Source organism: Stegastes partitus, unplaced genomic scaffold (assembly GCF_000690725.1).
Source record: "Stegastes partitus isolate 25-593 unplaced genomic scaffold, Stegastes_partitus-1.0.2 Scaffold69, whole genome shotgun sequence".
NCBI lineage: Eukaryota > Metazoa > Chordata > Actinopteri > Pomacentridae > Stegastes > Stegastes partitus.
Window position 1 is genome coordinate 722,441 of NW_007577800.1, and position 23,586 is coordinate 746,026.

The 23,586-nt window shown below is 40.9% G+C and overlaps 2 protein-coding genes across 5 annotated transcripts in view; both read right to left on the reverse strand.

Annotated features, from left to right (window-relative positions):
• Window positions 1-4,402, reverse strand: part of kmt2a (lysine (K)-specific methyltransferase 2A) — a 39,562-nt gene extending 35,160 nt beyond the window's left edge. For all 4 annotated transcript variants that reach the window (XM_008276329.1, XM_008276328.1, XM_008276331.1 and 1 more), the window contains exon 1: window positions 4,150-4,402. In XM_008276329.1, coding sequence (XP_008274551.1) covers window positions 4,150-4,395 — 246 coding nt within the window. In that variant the 5' untranslated portion in view covers window positions 4,396-4,402. The remainder of the gene's footprint in view (window positions 1-4,149) is intronic.
• Window positions 4,403-9,640: 5,238 nt separating this feature from the next.
• On the reverse strand, window positions 9,641-22,938 carry ube4a (ubiquitination factor E4A (UFD2 homolog, yeast)). Its single transcript, XM_008276332.1, has 20 exons — window positions 22,872-22,938; window positions 20,527-20,696; window positions 18,790-18,966; window positions 17,523-17,635; window positions 17,105-17,257; window positions 16,783-16,942; window positions 16,450-16,652; window positions 16,077-16,268; window positions 15,618-15,951; window positions 15,273-15,399; window positions 14,178-14,485; window positions 13,537-13,669; window positions 13,244-13,434; window positions 12,804-12,904; window positions 12,116-12,229; window positions 11,539-11,713; window positions 11,258-11,438; window positions 10,891-11,038; window positions 10,588-10,745; window positions 9,641-10,423 (listed from the first exon to the last, which is right to left on the reverse strand). Exons 2-20 carry the CDS (start codon window positions 20,654-20,656, stop codon window positions 10,288-10,290), a joined length of 3,234 nt encoding a protein of 1,077 aa, XP_008274554.1. The 5' UTR covers window positions 20,657-20,696; window positions 22,872-22,938; the 3' UTR covers window positions 9,641-10,287.
• Between the last annotated feature and the right edge of the window lie 648 nt (window positions 22,939-23,586).

Here is a 23,586-nt window from a genome sequence, read left to right on the forward strand (position 1 = left end):
CATTCTTCCTTACTAGTCTGAAAAAAACATTTTCTTGACACATTCCAGGAAGCTTTCCGCTTGGATTTACTGTACAGAGACTATGCCTCATCCCTTCCTGGAATGTAAATTGGTGATGAGCTCACACTCCTATACGCCGCTCTGATGACACATCTGTTCAAAAAGGGCCACAGAAGTGAGTTATATAGCCGTGCTGCTTTGTGACCCCCGTCTGCCCTAAGCAAAAGGTGGACATTTGTATTTTCAAGTGTCCAAACACTAAGTGCAACTGTTTCACATTTGCTCGACAGCATGCAGACCAAAACAAACACTTTTCAGGGTGGGATACCTCCTCTTCCTACATCTCACACGTAAGGAGACGAAGACAGTCAGTGGACAAAGGCAAACAGACTGATTGGCGCGTGTGCATGTTGTCTCTTGCACTCTCTCTCTCTCTCACACACACACACATACACAGTAAAACTCACACAGGCTGGCACGCACCCACACACACACACACATCCCCTCCTTCCCACCAGAGCAGGCAGCGTGAATTGAAGTTTTAATCAAAATAAAGACAAAGAAGACACGCCTACTCCTGATTGCAATGAGGGACATAAAGTCTGGGGGACACTCATGCCCCTACCATCACACACACACACACACACACACACACACAGGAACACACACACAAAGAGTAAGAAAGACGACACAATTGCCGCCTTTCTCCCAGTCAGGCAACTCCTAAAGCAGAGGTGAAAGCTCCTTGCCCGCCTGCTGTAGTAGAATAAAGCCATGGATGGGAGGGTCTGTGACTAATTCTCCACCCAGCGTTGTCCCGTTGGGAAGAGGGGGGTCGCCCTGCACCCTTTGATATCCCTGCCTGCACTCTTTCAGCCGCCCGCACTTTGTGAGAGCTAGAATAAAAGCAGACACAAAGCTTCCTGCTCCAATCCACACGCTGTCTCGGGGATGGGTAAGGGGGTGTGTGTGTGGGGGGGGGAGGATATGGGGGTCTTCCATTTAAATAGGCCAAACACCTGCTGGACTGAAGCCCCTTCCACTCAAACACACTATTTCTCTCAAACCAGTGAGGCAAAGAGACATTTAGGTTGATACATCTATTCAGCTGCATTTTTCTATGAATGATTAAACACTGGTAATAATATGAGAGTAGAATGGATGCAGCAGAAGGCCAGATATAATGGTCCAGGAACAAAAAGGGGAAAATGATGCAAAGTCTGATTGGGGTGGAGGCTATTAAGGTTTTAAGGTCAGAGATTTACCAAAAAGCTAATATAGATAGTACTCAGCCCCAAAACTAGCAACAACAATTTGGCCAGATCAAGAAAATGAATTCCACACATGCATACAAAAGCTAATAAATGCCTTCATTTGGACAGCAACAGCCAACAAGCACCCTTTTGAGCCATCCCAATAGGCTTAGTAATCCATTCCAAAGTGGCAGCTGTCAGAAGAAAAGTTGCTCTGCCTCTCAGACAGGGTTGTGTGTGTCTGAAGTGGATTTGGGTTTTTCTGCCTGGATGGAGGAAGGAGGGGCGGCCGAGTGTCCGGCTGGCGCTCTGTTCAGGGTCGCCCTGTGAGCTCAGCAGGCTGCAGTGAGCCTGAACAATCCTGCCCCGGTCTGGCGAGACAAGCACTACACTGCTTCTCAATGAAATCACCATGCTGTGTCCGCAACTTCCATAGGCTTCAGGTTCCATGGGGATTTAATGGTCCATTCTGTCTTCACACATCCCAAACACTGCTATAGCCTAATTCGCTGGAGCAGGGAAGGGAGGGATTCCTAATTACTAAAACAGTCGTTTGTTTCACAATAATATCATAAAGTTGTAATACAAATCACAAATGTACATTACACACAAGAAAATCACTAGGCAGTGTGCATCTTCTTCAAATAATTCAAGTTGTACTGAGATGTTATAGTCCAGTCTGGCTGTACACTTACATAAACAGTGTCAGACCACCAAACATTATCAGTGCTTCAAAAAGCTTAAAAAGCCACTTGTAAACAAAATTAGTGAGTAAAATTTTCCTAAAACATAAAACGTAGATTTGGTACAAATGCAATTCAAAATCAATTAATTCAACATGCTGTATCTGCAGTTTCCTTATAATTCAAGTTCCATGAGGATTTAATGGTCCATGCATCAAAAATAGTAATACTCTTACTCAACAGCTCAGAGGAACTCCTTGTTCCTTCACAAGCAATGTGCTCACAGAGATGCTATTTCGGATCAAATGTTTCTCTAGAATATGATGAGACTATTTCAAATGCGTTAACACATAAGGAAATGTTTCCCGATACCCTGCAGAGCCTTGCTGCTACATCATAGTAAAGGGGCATTATAATCTCCAAAATACGGTTCAAGATAAGTGTAAAAGCAACGCGTATTTTCGACAAGTTCAGAATAAATAAATAAAAAAAACATAGCCAAAGGCCTGACTTGTATGTATGCAAATGCTGCTGTGCTTTAGCTAAATAAGTATTCCGTCTGTGCTCAGACTAGGAGCAGTGGAGCTGGTGGTAAACATCCCCACACAGTGTACTCCCACTGCAATGAACGCATGCTGCTCATCATGAAGAAGGAAGATGGTAGTTCGCTAAGGCGAACACACCCCCACATCACACGGTCCGTCAAGAAGGGGCTCGTTATTGTAGCCAGCCCTGCATGCGCACTGTCACTCGCAAGTCTTATTTCTCTGATAAAACATAGCCAATTGAGACGCCAAACCCTATCGATATACTCGTATTAGCACTTCTGCGCTGAACAAGGGGGTTTTAAGTATGTGGCTGTGTACTAGACGTCACTACCAAGCATTATAAAACCGATATTATTTTGGTACTAGCTACGTACTGACTGTAGAGAAGGGGAAAACATGTCCACCTCCCATTTTCCTATGCATCAGCAATAGCCCCGATGGCTAGCGTGGCGTAGTGCGTAGCATGGTAGCAGTCCTAGCTTAACACTAAACAGCAATGGAGATGATTTAGTTTAGTGTATGAGCTCCGCCAACTTTAGCCCCGATGCTTTAACCCCGCTGCGTAGCAATATGCTGACCGGAGGTAAACACAGCAACCTCCCGAGCAAAACTGCAACTTTGAGGTCGCTTACGACAGGAGAATAATGGTGTAGTTCTAGCTCAGAGATGTAGACAGCTAGCCTGCGAGCTAACCAAGCAGCTATGTTGGCCAAGCCTCGCTGGAAGGTTGACACCTCAGTGCAAACACTCAGCCCTTGAGCCCATGGTGTAAATACTAAGCTATTTAGCAGACACAGATTATCTAATAGAAATCTGAAGCAGGTAAAGTGAATAATGGACAGCCCGTTCGCTCAGACGTTGCAGACAGACGCTAAGTTCACGTTAGCTCGTTACAAACCACAATTGTGTACTCTCGCCTCCTTCAAGTTGACATGTCTTGTTTTCAAACACGTTACACGCTATCTTGAAGGTCCGGTGCTGTTAGACCACAAGGAAACGACAGTATTATAAAAGGGCCGTTTAAATACTAGTTCGCTGTAGGGAATTAACATGAACATGAATGTGGGAAGATAACTTTTACTGTGTTGATGTGTATGAATATGAAGGCAACATATGCAGCCTTGGAGGCTTCATATCAAGCTAATGCTAACTAGTAAATCAGTCGTAACGGCTTAGTTACGGTGTCCATCAGTCACCAAGTGTGCTAGTATCTGTGCTGTCTGTTAACTGTACTGTGTGTTGTAATAACGATATAAAACCAGGATTTCTCTACTGTTGTCGGGCTAGCAGACTAACGTTAGCACCAGTTCATCCAAACTGTGTGGATGTAGCCTGTCCTCACACTCCACTGAGGAGCACAAAACTTTCTTTCCAGCAGAACCGTTGGGACCATAAATCTGAATACCATTTGGCGTTTGTGTCGCTTCTAACTAAAGTTAACGTTACAACACGTTACTGGAGAGTTTAAGGCCACACAAGCAACTCAAAGTTAACTGAGCATCCTGGCAATGACAAGTTTGCTCACAGACACACTTCACGTTAGGAAGAGGAGAAGATGGTCTCAGCAACCGTTAGCTCCTCATCTCTAGCGCAACAAACGCTCCTCCAAGTGAGCCGAGCCCCGCAGCTGTCTGGACCGATGCTCCCGGGGTGTCCTGTGCTTACCTCCGCGCTGCTCGAGTCGCTCGATTCCCCCAAAACATCCCGAAATTTCTGCAGGTTGCTCTCGATAACCGAGGAGACCTGTAGTGCAGCATCAAACCCGGGTCCGAGCCCAGCTGCGTTAGGGTGGGCTCCCGAGACACTCCGCAAAGAGGCAGTAACCCTGATTCGGCCCGCTCTCCTCCCGGTACCGGAGTTGCTGCTCCCTCCGGGCCGAGCGGGGAACCGCCACCGACAGCTGTGCGCCATTTTACACTCTCTGCCTGTCTGCCCTGCGATCAGAGATACCTCGGTGGGCGGAACCCTAACCCAGCACTCCACATAAACAACCTCTACCACAGCGCTCCGCTCTCACTGGCCGACACATCGGTATCCATGTTGCGGGGCGGAACTGAAGAAACCCCGACAATGCATTTTCTCAGCGGCCCTATTCAGGCTCTGCATGGCTGAATCCAAATCAGGTTCAGGGGCTTTGCCCGGGAAAGGAGCTTCGCTTTTGAATCATGAATGAAAAAGAATGACTGCTTGCAATGCGGTTTCTTCAGCAGGAGATAGTGAGAAGCTTTTTATGAGTTGCAGCCAAACCCAAAGATAACACAAGATATACCAGGACTTAAAATAAGCAGGGTAATAATTACCTGCATCTAAGTCTAAAGACAGAGAGTAACAATTAATTCTTTCCAACAACATCACTCATGCTAGCCAAGATTTACTAGAAAAAATGTCTTAAAAATGCTCCATGAAAAGCTTAGCATCATAATGCCACCAGGTGCTCACCTGCAGGTTCTTCTCCCAGGTGGGATTCAGGATGGAGCTCCAGCTGTATGATCAGGCAGTGCAGCTGGTGCTCCATCCTGATCCATAGAGGCTTTTGAATTCTTCTTCACCTGGCATTTTACTCTTGATGGGTATATTGTTATCTATAACACTCGCACAACACCAGCCTCCATCAATAGGATTGTCTCAAGTCAACTTTATTGTCAACCCAACTCTATACTCGATGTATATAGTGCAATAGTACATTAAGACTGTGTGTAATAGGCCTAGTCCTGGATTTATATGTTATTTATAAAATATTTAATTGCCATTTTTTAAAAAAGTTTATCTGCAATATGTGTGAACGTCAGAATACCCAAATACTATAGGGGAGAGAAATTGCATTCCTCCAGAAACTAGTAAAAGACACTAATAGAACTATAGCACTACAGATTATATGTAGCATTAAAGCAGTTATCATAAAAGAATCAGAAATTATGATATGTAAAAAAAAACAAAACAAAACAAGAAAGATTAAAGAAGTGAGTGAGCAAATTGTCTTTGTGGTACATATATAAGTAATAAATACAGCTAAATGTTCTGCGTTATGTGCAGGATCTAAAACAATACTTAAAAGGTTCTAAGCTAAATTACATAAAACATAAAAGAAACATACATAGCTGCTTGTAAAATCAGATCAAAATGGCTTTACATGATGGAAAAAATAAGTGATAATATTGATAAGAAATATTGTTCAGTGCTCCATGTTGTGATGGGAAATACATAAATATTCCATCCATTAGCTATACACATTGTAATCGATAGAGGGTTGTCAGTCCTGCTTAGGGCCAACACAGAGGCAAACAAACATCTACACTTACACCTGCTATAAATTAAGAATAGCCAATTAACCTACCATGCATGTCTTTGGACTGTGGGAGGAAGCCTAAGCACCTGGAGAAAACCTGCACAGACACAGGCAGAACATAAAAGGGCCCAGAAAGGCTTGATCCCAGAAATTTCTTGCTGTGAAGCAACAGTGATAACTACTGCAACCATGCTGCAACCACTTGACATTGCACCCACTTTATTCTTAAATAAAAGCAGGAAAACTGTGGAAAGGGTGTCCAGCTCCCAAATCTTCTAAAAGATTAACATTGATTGCTTTCTAGGCTTCAGACAGACTTCATAGTTTATGCACTCTTGCATAAACTGCACTGAATTTGTGTGATTGCAAACTCCTTGTCCTTGTTCTGGGAAGATGCATACACATTGTTGTGTTTATCACTACATGACCTTAACAGAGAATTATGAACAGAAAGACTTAATGTTTGCTAAATCATTTCAACATTAAAACATTTAAAAACATTAGAGTTGGGCGCACCTATAGCTTACTGTTGAGTGGGCGACCCATAAACAGGGGCTATAGTTTGTCGGTGCAGTGGTCGTGGGTTCGACTCCCGTTCATGACCCTTTGCTGCAGGTCTCTTTTCCATACTTCTCCCCCCTTTGTCTATCTCTACTGCTTTAAAATGAAGACAAAAGCCCAACAAATCTATTTAAAAAAAAAAAAAAAAAAAACAGAGAGTGAAGTTTAAAATTTGGCAGTTTTTTTTGCAGGTGTTTACAGTTGTTAGAGGCAGGCTGATGTCATCATGGTAGCCTCCCAATTTGTTCTACTGAAACAAGTTATTTCACTAGTTATTAATATTTTGCACAACATATTTAGAGTGTTTATGCATGAGTGCAAATATAGTATCAGCTCACACACAAATTTCAAATTACACCCAGTGCATCTGTTGAGAATATTTTTTGTTCTTAAACCCAAACCAAACAACTCATTTCCTGACAGAGTGGAAACGGTCTGCACTTATGTAGCTCTTTTCAACCTTAATGGTCCTCCAAGTGCTCTACGGTTTTTTCTACACAGCAGGTGCTCAGCTGCCACTGAGACCAACTTGGGGTCCAGGGTTTAGCCCAGGCACACTTCGACAAGATATTTCCAAGGTTAACTGAAAACAAAACGGGCAAAATAAAGTAGTGAGCTGATGGAAGAACTGAGAAATAAATTCAGCTTGTTTACTCCAAACCTAACTGACTACGGTTTCCCTTAAATTCAAACTTAACTTGTTCCCATGTGCATAAAAACAAAAAAAAGGGAGAGACAGGCTACTTACCAGCAAAAACTCCATTGCAGATGAGTGCCCCTATTTTATGCCGCTGGATCAGGGAGTGGAAACATGAAGGAGGAAACAAAGTTGGAGAAACCCTGTTTTTTCATTCATGAAGTCAATTATTTAGAATGAGCAAATAAAGTTCAGTGAAGAGACTGCCCCTGCAGAGTCTGCTGGCTGAGGGAATTGAGGGAGAGTTGAAGGAAAGGCTTCTTAAACTGACTAGTCAGCAGCTGTCGATTGGCGATTCGACTTTCTGAAACCACCAACCAAAGCTGACAGGTACATTGACACATCGGTGGAAGGAACACCACACAGTTAAAAAAAACAATATGTTCCTATAACCTGACAGTGCTTCACAATACTCCTTAACCAAAACAACTTATCGTTCAAAAAGTTAATTAGGTGTGCAAGGTATAACCAGAAGATGAGATCCTGAATCTGTTTAAGCTATGAAAATTGCAAGTACATACAGTTTATGGGAGGCTCTGGTGGTAAAGAATTTCACATACACCTGCTGAGATTGTCTAACATGTAGACATCACAACTGTACAAGTTGTTGGGAAGTGACATGGAAACACATTTTCCAAGTTAAGAAGCCTAATGATTATAAAAAGAGTAAAATATCTTATTCAAGACACAGGATTTACCTCAGCCTTGTTCTAAATCAACACGGAGCTTCACAAATACCAGACACTGGTAAATTATCTGCATTTATATTTAAAGATCCCCTCCAGGCACTTTAAAAACATGAACAATTTCCTGCTTTAAATTCAGAGACTCTGTGGGGGCCCCTCGAACCAGTGTTCATCACCGTTATGTTTTAAATATTGTGACACCGACCAAAAATGTACAAAATCTAAACATTTTACTAACAAAAAAAACATTAATTTTATCATTATACTGCAATGGATTGTCATGTTTATGAAAGAGAACATAACACTGTCTTATATAATGCACATTAGTTTTATTTCTTAATCATACTGTACATCCAAAATAAACATTTTATAATCACAATTAAAACAAAAAATATTGCATTATAATTTAAACCATGTAATCATTCAGGTGGTAGATGTTCAACACAGTATGAGAGCATGCCAACAAATACATCATCTTCCTCTCACGTTTTACCATTTTATACAAGCACACTTGATTTTGAATTAAAACCCCTTTAACTCAAAAACGCTACTCAACAACACGTTTTCTGCCTCCAGTCTTCTTTTGTATTCCACTGCACAGCTTCAAATATCTCTCAAAGAAACAAACTCATAATCATGTCTGTGAAGAATATGAAACAAGTCGGATCCTCATTCGCTGACGCTTACTGCAAGGCTCTTGGTTTTAGGCACCGATTCTATTGATCAACTGTTTGCCCACACGTTCATAAACTACGCTTGCACACAACTAAAAATTCTGTTCAAAATGCGAGATCAAAACAAGTAATTTATGATCTGATGACAGTTAATTTAAAGGGTGACGATGACTGTTGTATGTACACTGCCAGTTAAACATGACTGAACCCTATATTTTTGCATTTTCAGGGCTTAATCTCAAGAAATGTGGCCACTGTAAGGACCTTAAAACAAGATCAAACACGAAGTAGATATAAATGAACTGAGAAATGTATCCCAATTTAAACCCCCTTTGCTGCTTCTTTCTATTTATACTAGGCATTGTAGATATAACAAGTTGACTAACTGCATTGCTTATTTAAGGAAACAGTTGAGGAGAAATATGACATTTCCTGAACAGATTATGTTTTCTTTTTCCCCTAACAGTTGACCAGATCACAAGTGGCTTTTGGCAATTGGTGTTACTGTCGTATTTACTTTTTGTTGTTTTTTCTACTGAAAGCCACAGGCAAAAGTGAGTTATGTTTTGACACTATCTCCTTCGCCTTTTTGTGTCGGGTCCAGTCATTTGGGGCCCACTATCACTGATAGTGTCTCAAAGGGGCATTCCACAGATCTCACACAAAAAGACCAGTTTGCTCATCAGCATGAGAATCTGCTGTGTTCTGTTTTCTGCAGCTCTGAAGGAAATTTTCCTAAAATCTGAGACAACAAAATTGTACCAAATTGTGAGCAGCATACTGCACTATTATCTCGTCTGCTTTTTAGACATGGAGCTGTCACACTACTGTTTATTATTATTCATTTGTAACAGCTGTAAACGGCTCCCACGTTTCCACACTGTATTGCCATAACAAAGTGTCTGTCAATGCTGCTCTCAGCAGTTGAGCAATTTTACTAATTAATGGCCTAAAATGTGGTTTAAATTAGTGTAATTATTGTCTAATAAATGAAACACAGTTTAAAATCCTTTTGTCCCACAACCTTAATTAGCAAGGTCTCAGATCTTAACAAGATAATTGGGGCTTCATTAAAGGCAGGTGCTCAAGGCTCTCACGGCTCTTATCTTGGTATTTTAGAATACAGACAACTGTAAAACAAATACACAGTACGGTTTTGTGCTGCAGGTATCTTATTTCAGTGAACAAGATTTTAAAAACCTCAAAGTAAATTTAGATTACTTTCAATAAAATAAAAGTCACACACAATTAATTTCAGTTTTTCCGAGGCCTTACTTTTAATTTCTAATTATATGTACAATGAGCATGCTGGTTGAGATTGAACCAAGAGTGCAAACATTTAGGGTGTTAAAGGACTTTAAAAGGCAGTGTACGATTATTAGATGTATTCTTTATGGAGGTGAAATCCAGGGTAAATTATAAACAACTCCATCAATGGTCTGACTTGTGAGTTTCAAAAATACTTACCTTGCAGTATAAAATCTGGTTAGGGCCAGATGGTCAGTCAGGAGTTCATACAGTACATTCAAGTGCTGCTGAACTGACATTTCTGGCCACAGTTCTGACTGTAATAACTATTTATTATGGAAACAGAGGCTGCATCGCCCTAGTAATGTTTACAATAGGGCATCATGGGAGTATAACAGCTACTGTATGGGTTTTGAAGTCGTCACCTGCAGGTGGGCTATAGTTTGCCTCATCTGTTGTCACAGAGATGTTCCATTAAGCATGAAGGCTGCACGAAAAGGCGAATGCAATGTCAGTCGGACCGGCGGAGTCAGAACAAATCCACAGAGGTAAGCACACCATGGATCAGCCATGAAGCAGAGGAGCGTGTGGGCTGGGAAAGAAAACAACGATGCGAGAGGAGTCATTGTTTGTCACAGTGAGAGATCAGGGCTAGCCACTGGGTCCCAGCTGCAGCCCCTCCTGCTTATGCTTATCCAGCCACTGTAAGATTTGCTGTTTGAGTTCCTCGTTGGGCCTAATCTGGTCCATGGTTAGAGGACTGCGGTTGAAAGGATCCGTCTGGTCACTGCAAGGAGAAGGCAGTTAATAAATGGTTACCCTTTGAATACTACAAACTCCATATATGCACACATGCTATTGACAACAAGTCCAGACACAGATAATATAATTTATTTCCTGAATGGAAGCACAATATATGACCACATTTCTGGCTTATAAGAAGTAACTAACCTGAGGAGATGCCTTGCTATAGTTGAGCGGTCTACTGTTACATTGGAAGAAGGTAGAAGGACAGGATCTAGCATCAGAGTGGACATGATGGGATCCAAGAATTCATCTGGAGCATCTGCATACGTTTCCTCTTCCTGCTGCTGCCTGTCTGCATGAGACTAAATAGAGGCACAATGACAACAAACTTTTAGAGCATCTCTTTCAGTATTCATCAGTGAATAAATTCATAAAAAAGAGGATTTGTAGAAGCTGAAGAGGGATTCTAGTGTTTGTTCTGCCAAACCACTCCAAGTCAATTGATACCTTTATTTTATCAGCAAGGAGTCCAAAAGCCACAATCATGTCCCCAGGCTTGTTGATCTTCTTTAGTACTCTAAGTGTCTGGGAGAAGAGTGTAGGAGAATACGATCGTCCATCCTTTGGGACTGTAGCACAGAAATTCTCCTCATCACTGCCAAAGATAAAAACAAACATTTTTTAAAAACTGTACTCAGCAATGTGCCACTGAATCTCTTCTCAAGAGTATAAGGTACTAATTAGAGGAGACTAAACAATTACAAAGATGAAAATATAAACAAAGACTGTGAAATGCTTCTTTCAAAGAATATTTTCTATTATTTGCAATTGCAATATCTATTCGGTTTGTAAAAGAAGAATATTCCCAACATACCCCAGGTTTAGGTAGATCGTGCAGATGTCAGAAACAAGCTGCTGGGGCTTGAAGTCGAACTCGCTGAAGTCCTTGACTTTAAGAGCTCCCATCTTAGGACCCACCAGGTGCTGCAGGAAGTAGTTGAGCATGGAGATGATCCTCTCGGCTAGGAAAGGCTGCACAAAGATGCCCTTGATTTCTGAGAGCAAAGTGGTGAAAGAAAGTGGTTTAAGACAACACTGAAAAGGATTCATCGATGTACTATAGAAGCTCACATGTAACTATCTATTCCGCCTGACCTGAGGTGAGGAAGGCCAGCGTGCCGATGGTCTCATTGGACATGATGTTGTGGAAGCGTCCCAGCTGTCCAAACATCTGCAGGCTCGACTCCTTCTCTCTTCGGGCATCAGGGGCCAGGCCTTCCCACTCCCCTCGATCCCGCTCCAGCTGCAGAACCTTGATTTTACTCAGGTACTATGACAAAAAAAAAAAAAAGACGTGGTATTACTTTTGTTTAACTCAGGAAACGTCTCAGTCAAGTAAAATGTCTTCAGGAACAATAAATAAGCTATTAGTAAGAATTTACAAACAGTTATATTTTTGGAAAACACATTTGTGTAAAATTACAAAAAATCCGTGGAAGGCTTCCTTTAGTCTTTGCAGTATTTGGGGATTTTTGCTAAAGTAAAATTAGATTTTATCATCAAATAATGATTAGGGAACATCACAACAACCTGACAAAACTCACAAACAAATGGAAAGCCTATTAGCTTATGCCACACGTATTAATATGATGGAAAAGATTGTGTGCCGGAATCAATAAATATGTTTTGTAATAACTGAAGGCTGCAAACTGAAAATGCATCATAGACTCACCTGAATAGCCTCATCCAGTAGGAAGATGGCATCGTTCATCAATAAGTTGAGGAACCTGAGGAACAGAGGGGGGTTCATGGCCTCCAGGTTCTCAGATGCATAGGTTGCTAAATGCTGAAACAAGTCAATCAAAATTTTAAAAAGGAATTTTAAAAACATCAGGATAATTCTGGCAAGTAATGCATCTTGAGATATAACCTCCTGGTAGTGAATCATATCTTGTATTTTCCCTCCCCATTCATTCCTTCATTACCGTTAACTATTTTATGCCTACAAGGGCTTCAAGTGTATACTAGCATTTGTAAAATGAATTGAAAGAATTTAGTAGGTCATCCCAGGGCTATGAGGACACACTTTACAACTTCTTCTGCTTCTTTTAACCTTTTTATATTTCTTTTATAACTCCACTCATATGTGGAAACATAGAAACGTCTGCAGTTCAGTTGTACACTTGGTGGTCTGGACACACAAGTTTGGACTTACTAATATACCTGCAGTGGTGAGTGACTTTTTAGGTGAGAACAGGGATAGCGAGCTACATGATTGGCAACCACACAGAGAACACATCAAATACACACAGAAGGGGAACCGGGGAGCTGTTGTAAAGCTCAAGAAGTGCAACCATTATCTGCTCTGAAGAAACAGTATATTTGGATGAATGCTGACCAAAACATTCTCTTCTAATTACCTTGATGCTCTCTCTGTAGTTTTCTTTGTCCCACATGTACTTAAGAATTGGATACATAGGTCTCCTGTAGTTGAATTTCTGCTCAAACTGATGAGGATCACCTGGGGAAAAAAAACAGAGGAAATCTAAATAAAATCAGACATGCTTCAGTGCTTCCCTCTACTTGCTTCTCTCCTTATCTTGTTGTGCAAAATGCACACGGTCAGCAAGCACAATCTTCACAGTTCACCTGATTGAAAAAGCACCCCAAACAATCCCAAGAGTCACCATTTCTGTTCTGATTGTGAATGTTACAGAATGTTTAAACATTTATGGTCTTTAATCAACTGATGGGTACAAATATGCTTTTATTCAAACTCAGCAGTGCTGTTAAAAAACAAAAGCTCCATCTACAACCACCACTAGTAAGTCAAAACTTGTGAGTACTACAGCTGCTTTACCTGTGAATTCAATATCAACAAACACAGTGATGAGGGCCTCGGCCAGCTGAGGTGCATGTCTGTATGTGCAGAAGACTCTCTCTCTCTGGAACACGATTGGCTGAGCAGCACCAGAAGCCACTGGCTCCATGTGGGGCATCACTGCCTCCAAGACCTCTGCAAGCTTCGCTCTTAAATGAGGGTTTTTCATCCTGTTGTGCATGCAGGAAAGGACCGTTTAAAAAATTTAGCTTGAACCATTTTTCCTTTCATCTGTACAAACATCACAGACCATGGCAGGTGAAGTCATGTACCTCTCTACGTTACCCATGAAGACAGTAATGAAGTTAAGAATCTGCTCCAGACTTTCAGCAGAAGTCTCCAAGACATCGTCTGCAAACCGACGCAGGAAGATGAAAAAATCTCCCAAGTTTTCTGCAAAAAACTCTGATAAACAAAAGGCAGAGTTTAGTCATGACTTTCATGTTAAGGAGTGTTTAGTATTCATAAATGAATCTAATCTATTCTGCGGCCATTTTAATTATTTTTTTGAATGGGCTGAACCCACAGTTTGGTCCAAAAGTGTTTCTTTTGCTCTAAGACTGAAACCTTCAGTGTTTTATAAACTCACATCGTATCAAAAAGTGAAGTATGACGCGAAATAAGCCAACTAAATGATCTATAATATCATTAGCTGCATGCTGGCAAGGTGCAAAAACCAGTTCCATCAAATTTATGTTTGAGTCAGTTATTATGAACACAGTGTTCACATCTTCAACTGTAGCAGATAAAAAAGACAAAATATTAATAATCCTGACCCAAATCTGCCCTGAGGAAATTGTGAGAAATTAGAGTTCTGCCTTCCCTGAACCTTTTGGGTCAGTATGACAATCCAAGATAAAGCAGAGTTTTTTTGCTCCACTGTATTTTTAGTGTAGTGGAAGATCTGACCTACCTGGCACATAGCAGAGCATAGGATTCTGCAGGGAGGGCAGTGGAAAACTGAGTGCTACATGCTCAGTCCCCTGGTTTCCCATCCCAAGCTGAACCAGCAGAGCAGCAGTGGAAGCTTGGAGGTTAAGGCAGCATTGCAGCATGGCAGGCTGCGTAGTGGCAGCTTTGGTTGACAGATAAACAATCATCAGGCGCTCAAACTGCTCCAGGAGCTGCTCCGACATTGGGTTGCCTGTTCGCTGGGCCTCCTGCCACGTCACCTGGAGCCGGTGGAGAGACTGGTTCATCTTCACCATCTGCTCATGGAGTCTGCACACACACACACAGGCGCACACAGGCGCACACACAAACACACCATGCATGCGCACAGGTGCATGGACACAAACAGAGCAAGATAAACTGTGTTAATGCTGATATATGGGAGAACATATAGTGCACTGTGACGCGAAGAGATCTGTTGCACTGTGAAGGTTTTAGCTGAGCGAAGTTTTAATACTCTGAACCCCAAGCAGTTTTTGGGTATTTTTGCTCCTGTGTGTTTTAATCATGATGAGGTCATTTTTCACTGCAACACCAAGTCCTGCACCTCTATGGAAACAGCACAAGCATGGCTAGAAGTAGAGAGAAGTCAAAATGCATTTTAATGCAGTGCAGTAAACTTATCATGGCACTGATCGTAAAAAGTGTAATTTCTTATCTTATTGATTTTACATGTTTAGCATTTTCCCAAGTGTCGAAAGGTATTACCAATACTGGCAAAAATGGTGGCACGATACACTAGACTTTATTTACGTTTTTGATTTGTTTCCCTAATTGTCTTCTATTTGCTCAGTGTAAAAACAGCCTGCAGTTCAGCCCAGTTCTGCTGAAAAGTTCCTAGATTTTTGTCACAAGACTGTCACGTGTAGCTGACTCACTAATGGCTTCTCAGTTGGGCTGAGTTGCACAGAATTATTTAATATATTAAAACCTGAAAGTTACACATGACGAATTCAAGGACTGTCAGAAAGTTAAAAAATCTGGCATGATTTAGGGTTCAGAGGGTTAAACTCTCTTTAACTTCCTTACAAAGATTTTGCTGTTATATTGTGAGTACCTGTGGAAGCCGAGATGCAGTGTGAGTTGTGTGAGGATGAGGTTTTCAGTCAGCAAGCTGTAGGACTGTGCAGACTCCACTGGCTGCTGGGGGGGCATAGGGATCAGGCAGGTTTCCTTGTCGAGACCTGGTATAATACAGAAATGATCACATAGATACTTTTGTTGAATTCTAAATACTTAAAAGGGCTTTACAAACTACTACGAATCCAGTTGTTAAAGCAAGAAATGGACCAGAGCTGCTGCATTAATACAGGTGCACAAAAGTTGGTGACAAAATTTGGGTTTAAAATCCTAAAAATAAAAGGTTACTGACACTGTTATTGCCTTTCTCGGGTATACTGACCTCTTGCGTGCACATTCCGATTGCGCCTCTCTTCTTCGCTCAAATCTTTGAGTGCGCAGTAGGTAGGGTTAAAGGTGAGCAGTTTAGGTGAACGTGGCCTGCAGAAAGGCTGGCACAGCTTCAGTAGAGCTGCACCCAGGTTCAAGAAAAACGCATCTGAGGCATACATCTGGAAGAAGATCTCTGGCATCTGATTGGCCCAGATCTTGGCTCTGCCGGCATTAGCCTGCAGACAGTTTCCCAACCACGAGAGCAGCAAATGACGGGTCTCACCAGATCGCTGGAGCAAGTTTTTTAAGATCTGATGCAGCTTCTCATGAAACTGATTCATAAACTGCAACACAAAGGAAATAAAGGTCACTAAACTGGATGTATTTGTAGACCGATCAGTGCACGATTCCTATTTTTAAAGAAAAGGCACAGAAATTAGCAAGAGCAAACAAAGGAGAATCTGCTAACCTGGTGGATGTTGGCCTCCTGGACCTTTGTCTCCTGGGCGCTGGAGCGGGAGGGGTTCAGAAAGTAGCCATGTCCCTCGACCACACCGGGGGTTTTCAGCAAGCAGGAGATATTCAACACCATCCCCAGTAAGGTCTTTTGGTACTGCAAACCATTAGCTGGGTCTTTGGGCTGAATGTGTTCCACCAAGACCTGGGAAGACCAAATAGAAAAGGAAAAAAAAAGAATGTTAATAGCTCTGTGAAATGGTATATGATTACTGTATACTAGTGTGTATTATTTCATTAGTACAGAGTTAAGAAATTAGCTGTTGCTGTAGGAAGATGTATTACCATAACATTTGTTAAAATCTGGTCTGTGTGTTTCTCTTTACCTTGGCAATATCTTTATTGTGACTGAAATAGAGGAGAACATCTAGGTAGGAGTACAGCAGAGGCTGGCACAGGTCCAAGTCTTTGATGCGTCCCTGGAAGATATCAAACACTGGGACTATCACCTCCTCGAAGGTACGCACCTCTTGGTCAGAGAGCAGGCCGGCAATGACCTCCTCCACAAATTCAACCACCTCCTCTGGCTCTGTAACACAGTGAACTTGTAAGTGGAGAAATGAGAGAGAACACTTTACTGAGAACAAGTGAAGATGAAAGGAGAATTAAGAGGAAAAGAAAACAAGAAAGGAAACAGCAAGGCCCAATCCATGACTTACGTGCTCCATTAAAGGCCTCCAACAGCAGGTCCAGAAGCTGTTCGTAGATATTCTGGCTGATGTAGATCTCTGGGGTGAGCAAAACTGTTCGCGTGTTAGAAACTGTCAGGTCCTTACAGCGAACAGCAAACGAAAGCAACTTCTCGGGTACCTTCGTCACCTGGTGCACAGATAAGAAAAAAAAGTTACTGAATTATGGAAGAGAGTGGGTTATTTTAATGTTCCAATTACTGAGAATAGTCTATTAACAGCTGGCAATCTCTGAAAATAGAAGCACTAAAGAGCTACAATTAAAATCATGCAGGAAAAAAAAAAAGCACACCTCTTCCTTTGCCCTCTGGTAACAAGCGAAAAGGTAGGGGATGGCACTTTTCTCTCCAGCATCACGGTCAGCAGACAAGTTGACAGCGCTGCATGACGTCATGTAGATGAGCTGGTTTCCTGGCTCTAGCAGCAGCAGACGGTTAAACAAAGCCTGGAGAACAAACATTATACACATTTCAGTCTAACCCTTAAAGTAATCAAATCATCATGCGATTCCTTAAATGTTTCAAGCAGATTCTCACATTTTCAGCTTCCAAATTTGTCACGTTCTTGTATCTGATTTAGTCAAACAATGCCCTTGACATTTTTTAAAGATTGCTTTCTTCACAAATTGTATCTAACATTTAGTGGTTTATTGACAGGCGAGAAACAAGATGGATGGGGCAACAATAATGAAGTTGCTGTTGACGTTTGACCTGCTCTATGTTGTCCATGTCCAGCCAGTCCTGTCCATCTAGATCTGCAGCCATCTCCTCCAAGTAAACACAGCGAGGAGGAATCCCATTACCTCCTCTCAGACTGGGGTCGCCTAGGGGTGAAAGTCCATCAAATAAAAGTCAGTGTAAATAATTTTACACATAACAAGTTGTGAAGGTTAAACCAAACCAAGCGTGAACACTGGATTAATTGTAGTTGAGAAATGAATGAATGAGAAATGAATGAACACCCAAACACTGGACTAGATAAGGCACGGGAGGATCAAATAAATTGCATGTATTTACTAAAGACTGAGATGGAAAAGGAATTCATTAAGGGGCTCTGTATGAAAACAGAGAGGCTTTTAGCCAACATTTCCTGAAGATCATGACTCATCTTTCAGCAGACTCAGTGGCAGAGAAACGCAGGCAACTCACAGAGAGACTTCACAGTGGGGGGAGGTCTTTATATTGTCTTAAAGGATGGTGAGTCATTTGTTACTCACTGGAAACTTCTTATTTGACTTTCAGGACATCAAGCGGCATCCAACAAATGTGCCTCAAAACAACAGACTCAGTGCAGTCTCATCACCAAGCACCTGTCTGCTGAATGTCCCTTTAAGATCAAAGCAAAACCTCAAGGGAAAAAATGATTTGTTGGTCGTATAAACGGTTTGACACAGACAGTCTGATGTGACTTTGCAAAAGTCTCTCACGCACTGGTTTTTAGACAGGCCTCAAATTGGTCAGCTTTGGTATGAGAGCGTGAAAACAGTTTATCACTTTGCTACTGGAGTTACTATAAGGTTGCTGCAGGTTTATTACAAAATGTATGTCCACAACAGGTAAAGAAAATAGATATTACAGAACTGTAGATATTGGTTTGTGACAATGACCTCAAACAGTGCTAAAATCAAGAACTACGTTCAGTTCCATCTGTTGGACCCCTTGTTCTATCTTCAGAAGAAGTTCTCCAGGTTATCTGAAACAACCTGCCAGTTTAACTGAAACTTGGTACTTTTTTAAAGCCAAAGGGTGGTAAAATGAAATACTGCCAGAAAGAATAATATTCTGTCCTTTTTCTACACTGTGCAAAAGTTTATAAACCTCAAACTATACACAGGAGTAAGGTCGAGCTAAGGAGAACTTGGGTATATCAACGCAAATCATGTGACAGATTGTACTGGATATTATCCACGCTGAGTTAATACTTGAGGTTTGTTTAAGTCGGAGGCTACAGTCTGATTATTATTCTGCTTTTACTTACTGTTGTCCAGAGTGATTAGAAAAATTCGCTGGATCATGTGATTGACATTGAGCTGTTCACACAGCTCTTGCCGGGAGCGGAAGGAGCGGCTAATCTCTGCCACGGAGTCGTCATTGTCATCGACGCTGTCTGACACAGAGTTCTCCGACTCTGACTGGCTCTCTCCTGAGTCCTCCACTGCGAAAACACATACAGCGGTTAAGTATGAGGACATGTGGATACATTAAGGCTAAACGTCAGCATGACAGTGAAATTTTGAAAAAATGCTGATGTTTCTTTAACAGTGACATTATATCTGAATGTAAATGTTTGGGCACCTCTTGGTCAAATGACATATTTTGTTGATTTTTTTTTAAAGTGAATTAAACACAACTCCTGCAGAAAACTGAGATTAAAAGAATCCTTCAAATGTGTTTATTTCATGATCTTCAAAAAGTACTTGTGGCATGTGCAAAAGTTTTGACCCTCCTGCTTGTAAAGACCTTCGTTAACTCATTAGGCCTCATCTGACTGGTCAGAACTTACAAGACAGACTACAGACTGTTATCAAGGAAATGCAACTGATGATTTTTCAGAATGTTTCATGACTCTTAACAACCATTGGCTCCTCAAGAAAGTGGCTGAGGAGCTAAATCAAAGCTAAACGTTTCTTAAAAAGCAAAGAAAGGTTATAAAAAGATGTCAATTCACTTTTAACTTGATATTTGAAATGTCATTAAAAAGTGGTAGTTAAGGGGGATTAAGGTAGTCAAGGGAAGATCTGGAAGACCAAGGAAACATTTGGATAAAACTGCACAACTGCCAGGGCAGAAAGACAAAACAAAAGCCTTGAAGGACCAGTACAAAAGTTACCATGACACAGGACAGGTGATGCACCTTCCATTGTGCAGTGTTGATGCACAAACAGGTTTTACAGATGGAAACCTTACCTGCAATGTCCTTGCAAAACGTATTGTCTAAAGTGCGAAAAACAACTTCTGGATAAGCCAGTAGTCGTATTGGACAAGTGTTGTGTTCTAAGAATGGGGATGGGAATGTTGGGCTTTCATGACACAGGGATCACTGCAAAGATCAAGGGGAGAATAGTTTTCACTTATTAGCCGCAAATTCTCAATGCAGATGTCATGTATCCAGTCAGGAAAGTGACAATGAGATGAGGCTGGCTTCTAAAACAGGATAATGATCCAAAATATGCCTTAAAGTCCACCATTATCTACTTAAAAAACAGAAGCTGAAGCTTCTGAAAGGCCCTCATAATCCCAGAGTCTTGAACATCCCTGAAATTCTGTGAGAAGACCTTATACATGTGTGCAAGACGACCTAAAAATATCTCAGGATGTGATGTGATCTGCAAGGATGACTGACTGAAAATCCCTAAATCAAGAAGAGAAAGACTCTTGGCTGGCTACAAAAACATTTGCAAGCTGTGGGGGGGTTCAGCACTAAGTACTGACTCTTGCACATGTCACAGTTTCTGTGTAACTTCTGTTCATAAAATAAAAAGCATCAACATTTAGTCTGTTTGCTGCAGGTGTTGTATTTACTTCTTTTCACTCGAAAAATCAGCAAAACATGTAATTTTCTCAGTTGGGCTCCTAAATTCCTGCATGCAACCGTTTTACAGTATGTATTTATGTGTATGAATTATGTGATGAAGTGCAATTTGACTCTGAGATCCACATAAGCAGTGACTGTTTCAAATTAGAGGATTGCAGGGAATCTGATAACTCTACTCACGTGGTGGTTGAGCAGACAGCTGTTGTGGTTTTTGGCCTGATGCAAACTGTTTGGCATCAGCCAGTGAGCTGAAGAGGGCAGCGAAGGGGTTGCAGGAGATGTTCTGGTTGTTGTTGCCCTGGTCAGTCATCTCACTGGGGCTCAACACTCAATCCATTAAAGATCCCAGTCTTAAGGAGCAATGCAGACACAGAAAAAAAGAGGCAGTGGAAAAAGAGTTACACTACAGTAAGAAATAGGTGAGCATGCACAGTATATTTACATGACAAAATCATTATTGTGTCAATCATGTGACGCTTTTATCATCATCACCTCACTCCTATAGAAAAATGAAGACCTGCAAAACTTCCTCAGCTTGTCATTACCAGCAAGAAAGTACTTTATCACTTCTATACTTAAAGAAGCTGGAAGTAGCACCACTTGAGCATCACACAATCGTGGTTGATTCTTTTTGTAACAAATTAAGTTCCTACTACAGAGCAAACTGGGCCATAATGCATTGCATTTTCTTTGTTTTTCTGTAGGTGATTCATTTTACGTCAACATTATTAAGGGTCATTTGGCCACCTCCATCTCCTTCTAACAGATTTAAACAGAAGCCAGCATCATTCCTGTCACATGACAACATTCTCCTGGATTTAACTTCCCTCATGGTCCAGTTTCCAGTGAAACTGTCCTTAAAAATCTGCTCTTTACCTCCCACTCTAGTGTACTTTTTTTCCCACCAGTGTTTAACATTCTTCATCTTTGAAATTCTGCAATTCATTTCTGTCTGTATCTCACATTTTTAATTAAAGGGCATGCTGTTTTGGTTCTGTCCTTTATATGAGGAGTTCTCAAACTTTTCAGCCTCCAACCCTGAAAACGATGGTGCTAGAGACACATGACCACGATCATCACATTTGGTTGCAGCATGCAAACATTGCATGCAGCCATGTACACACACTAATTGACTTATCCAAATATGGGTATAACGACAACACAGAAGAAGACAGCGGCCTAAGAATCATTATATTGTTTCATAGTAATGTAATACAGACTGGCAGCAGAGTATTTCAAGGTAATCTCCATATAAACTGCAGTACTAATTAAGGATACAGTATGCAGGGGGCAGCAGTTTTATAAATATATATATATATATATATATATATATATATTTTTTTTTTTTTTTTTAAATTGTGGACTTCTAAATGTCATCTGACAACCTCCCATTAGTGTCTTGCTACTCTCACTTTGGGAACCACTGTCTTAAACTACCAATCACAATGAACTGTCAGATCTTTATAATAATACCAAACACTAAAACATAAATGCCTTCTTTTGTCTTATGAGTGGTGGTTGCAATCTTGATTAGTCTTCTACAACATGATTTCCACCCTCAGATTTTAAAAGTCTAATAATCTAATAGTTTCTACTGTCTTGTTTCCAAATATGCAGACAAATGCAGGGGCACATGTAATTGTGTCATCGTAGGTCATTGTCATGTGAGTGAAAATGCTTTTTTACAGTAGATCTTCATGATGCAGGGTTGATTTGATTCAATGCTGAAGGCTGCTTTTCAGCACTTAACAATTTAACGGCTCATACTTGTACTGTCCATGTAATGGCATCAACGTGATGTATTACTTGTGCAGCGCCTTGCAGCCATAAGAAATTCTCTTTCTATACAAGCATTAGTAGAAGCAGTAGTAGTGGTAGTGGCACTATTGTGTACACAAGTACTGTATATCACACCATTTGACTGATATCTCAAGAAAACAGATGACACACAGACTGCAGTTTGTCGATTAGGAGAAACCGTTTTTGACAAGGTTAGAAAGTGTTTAGCATGACATTCAGAAAAGGGGATAACAGTAAAACAAACACCACCTCCTGCTTACTTTCTGAACAGTGCAGTGAACACATGCACTGACTGTCACTACGTGGAATGCGTGTTTGTACAGCGCTCACCGCTCCAGCAGATTAACGTTACTACGTGTTGTCACGGTTACCATCAGTTTAGCACCTTTCACCAATAACTCGTTTCATTTTATGAAGATAACCTTCCAACTAGTCCCCTTGCAGCTATTTCAAAGCAGCCATATCGCCTGTTTGTCAAATTAGTGAAGAGAGGCAGGTTTAGCCACTTGACGCTACTTAGCTAACTAGCTCGCAGGTTTAGCTAGTCGCCCTGGCCGCCCTGCACCAGGGATAGTTAGCTGGTTAGCTAGTGTGTGGAGCAGCAAGCTAAGCTGCCATGGGGTCACCACGGCTCTATTACAGCATTGATTTTAGCAGCTGGTAAACGGATTTCACGCGATATCAGTCGAAATAATGTAGACAAACGACAAAGAGTGCTGTCGTACCTGTTTGACGGGAAGAAATGTGATTTTGATTTTTTAAAAATTGCTTCTACGAAACCAGCAGCACTTCCTCAGTAAATAGAAATGGTGAACGTCATCAGTGTGCGACGCAGCGTCTGCTTTGCTGAGTAACTTTTCACTTTCCAAACACGATGGTAACACGTTTAATTAGACTGCATTAATGTGCAGCACTGTTGTACAGTCTGATCCTATGAATAGGAAAAATAAAGCTAATATCAGCCCAGTTTAAACCAGTACGAGATTTACTGTACGCCCATAATATTTTTTTTGGCGATTATGTAAAGAAATCATGTGTTACGTGAGCAAAATATCCAGTAATCTAAATGAAGACACCTTTATTTATACAATATATTGAAAAGAACAGCCGTTGCGTCAAAGTGTTATAACAGTATTATTAATTGTGTAAATGTATGTTAATTATTTAAATATCAAGGATTCAAACCTTATTTATATATAAAATACAAATGTATCTGTAAATAATACATAAATGAGCTAAGATATGACGGTAATATTAATTAGGAGATTACCCTAAGTAATTTAAATATTAAGGTTAAAACCCTACAGTATTAGGAATTATGGAGATTAACCTGACACATTTTGGAGATTAGGATCCTTCAAAGATATACACAAAAACCCAACAAATTCAAGGACTTTCTGCATCACCTATGAGTAAGCTTTTTTATTTTAACTATATTAT

Bases quoted from the DNA above. Each gene is read 5' to 3' on its own strand.
- ube4a (XM_008276332.1), bottom strand. From the start codon at position 20,656: ATGACTGACCAGGGCAACAACAACCAGAACATCTCCTGCAACCCCTTC. The intron at 16,943-17,104 runs GTGTGCTTTTTT...TCTGTGCACCAG, and splicing joins ACCAGAGGGCAAAGGAAGAG to GTGACGAAGGTACCCGAGAA. The intron at 15,400-15,617 runs GTCAGTATACCC...GTATTATACCAG, and splicing joins TCGGAATGTGCACGCAAGAG to GTCTCGACAAGGAAACCTGC.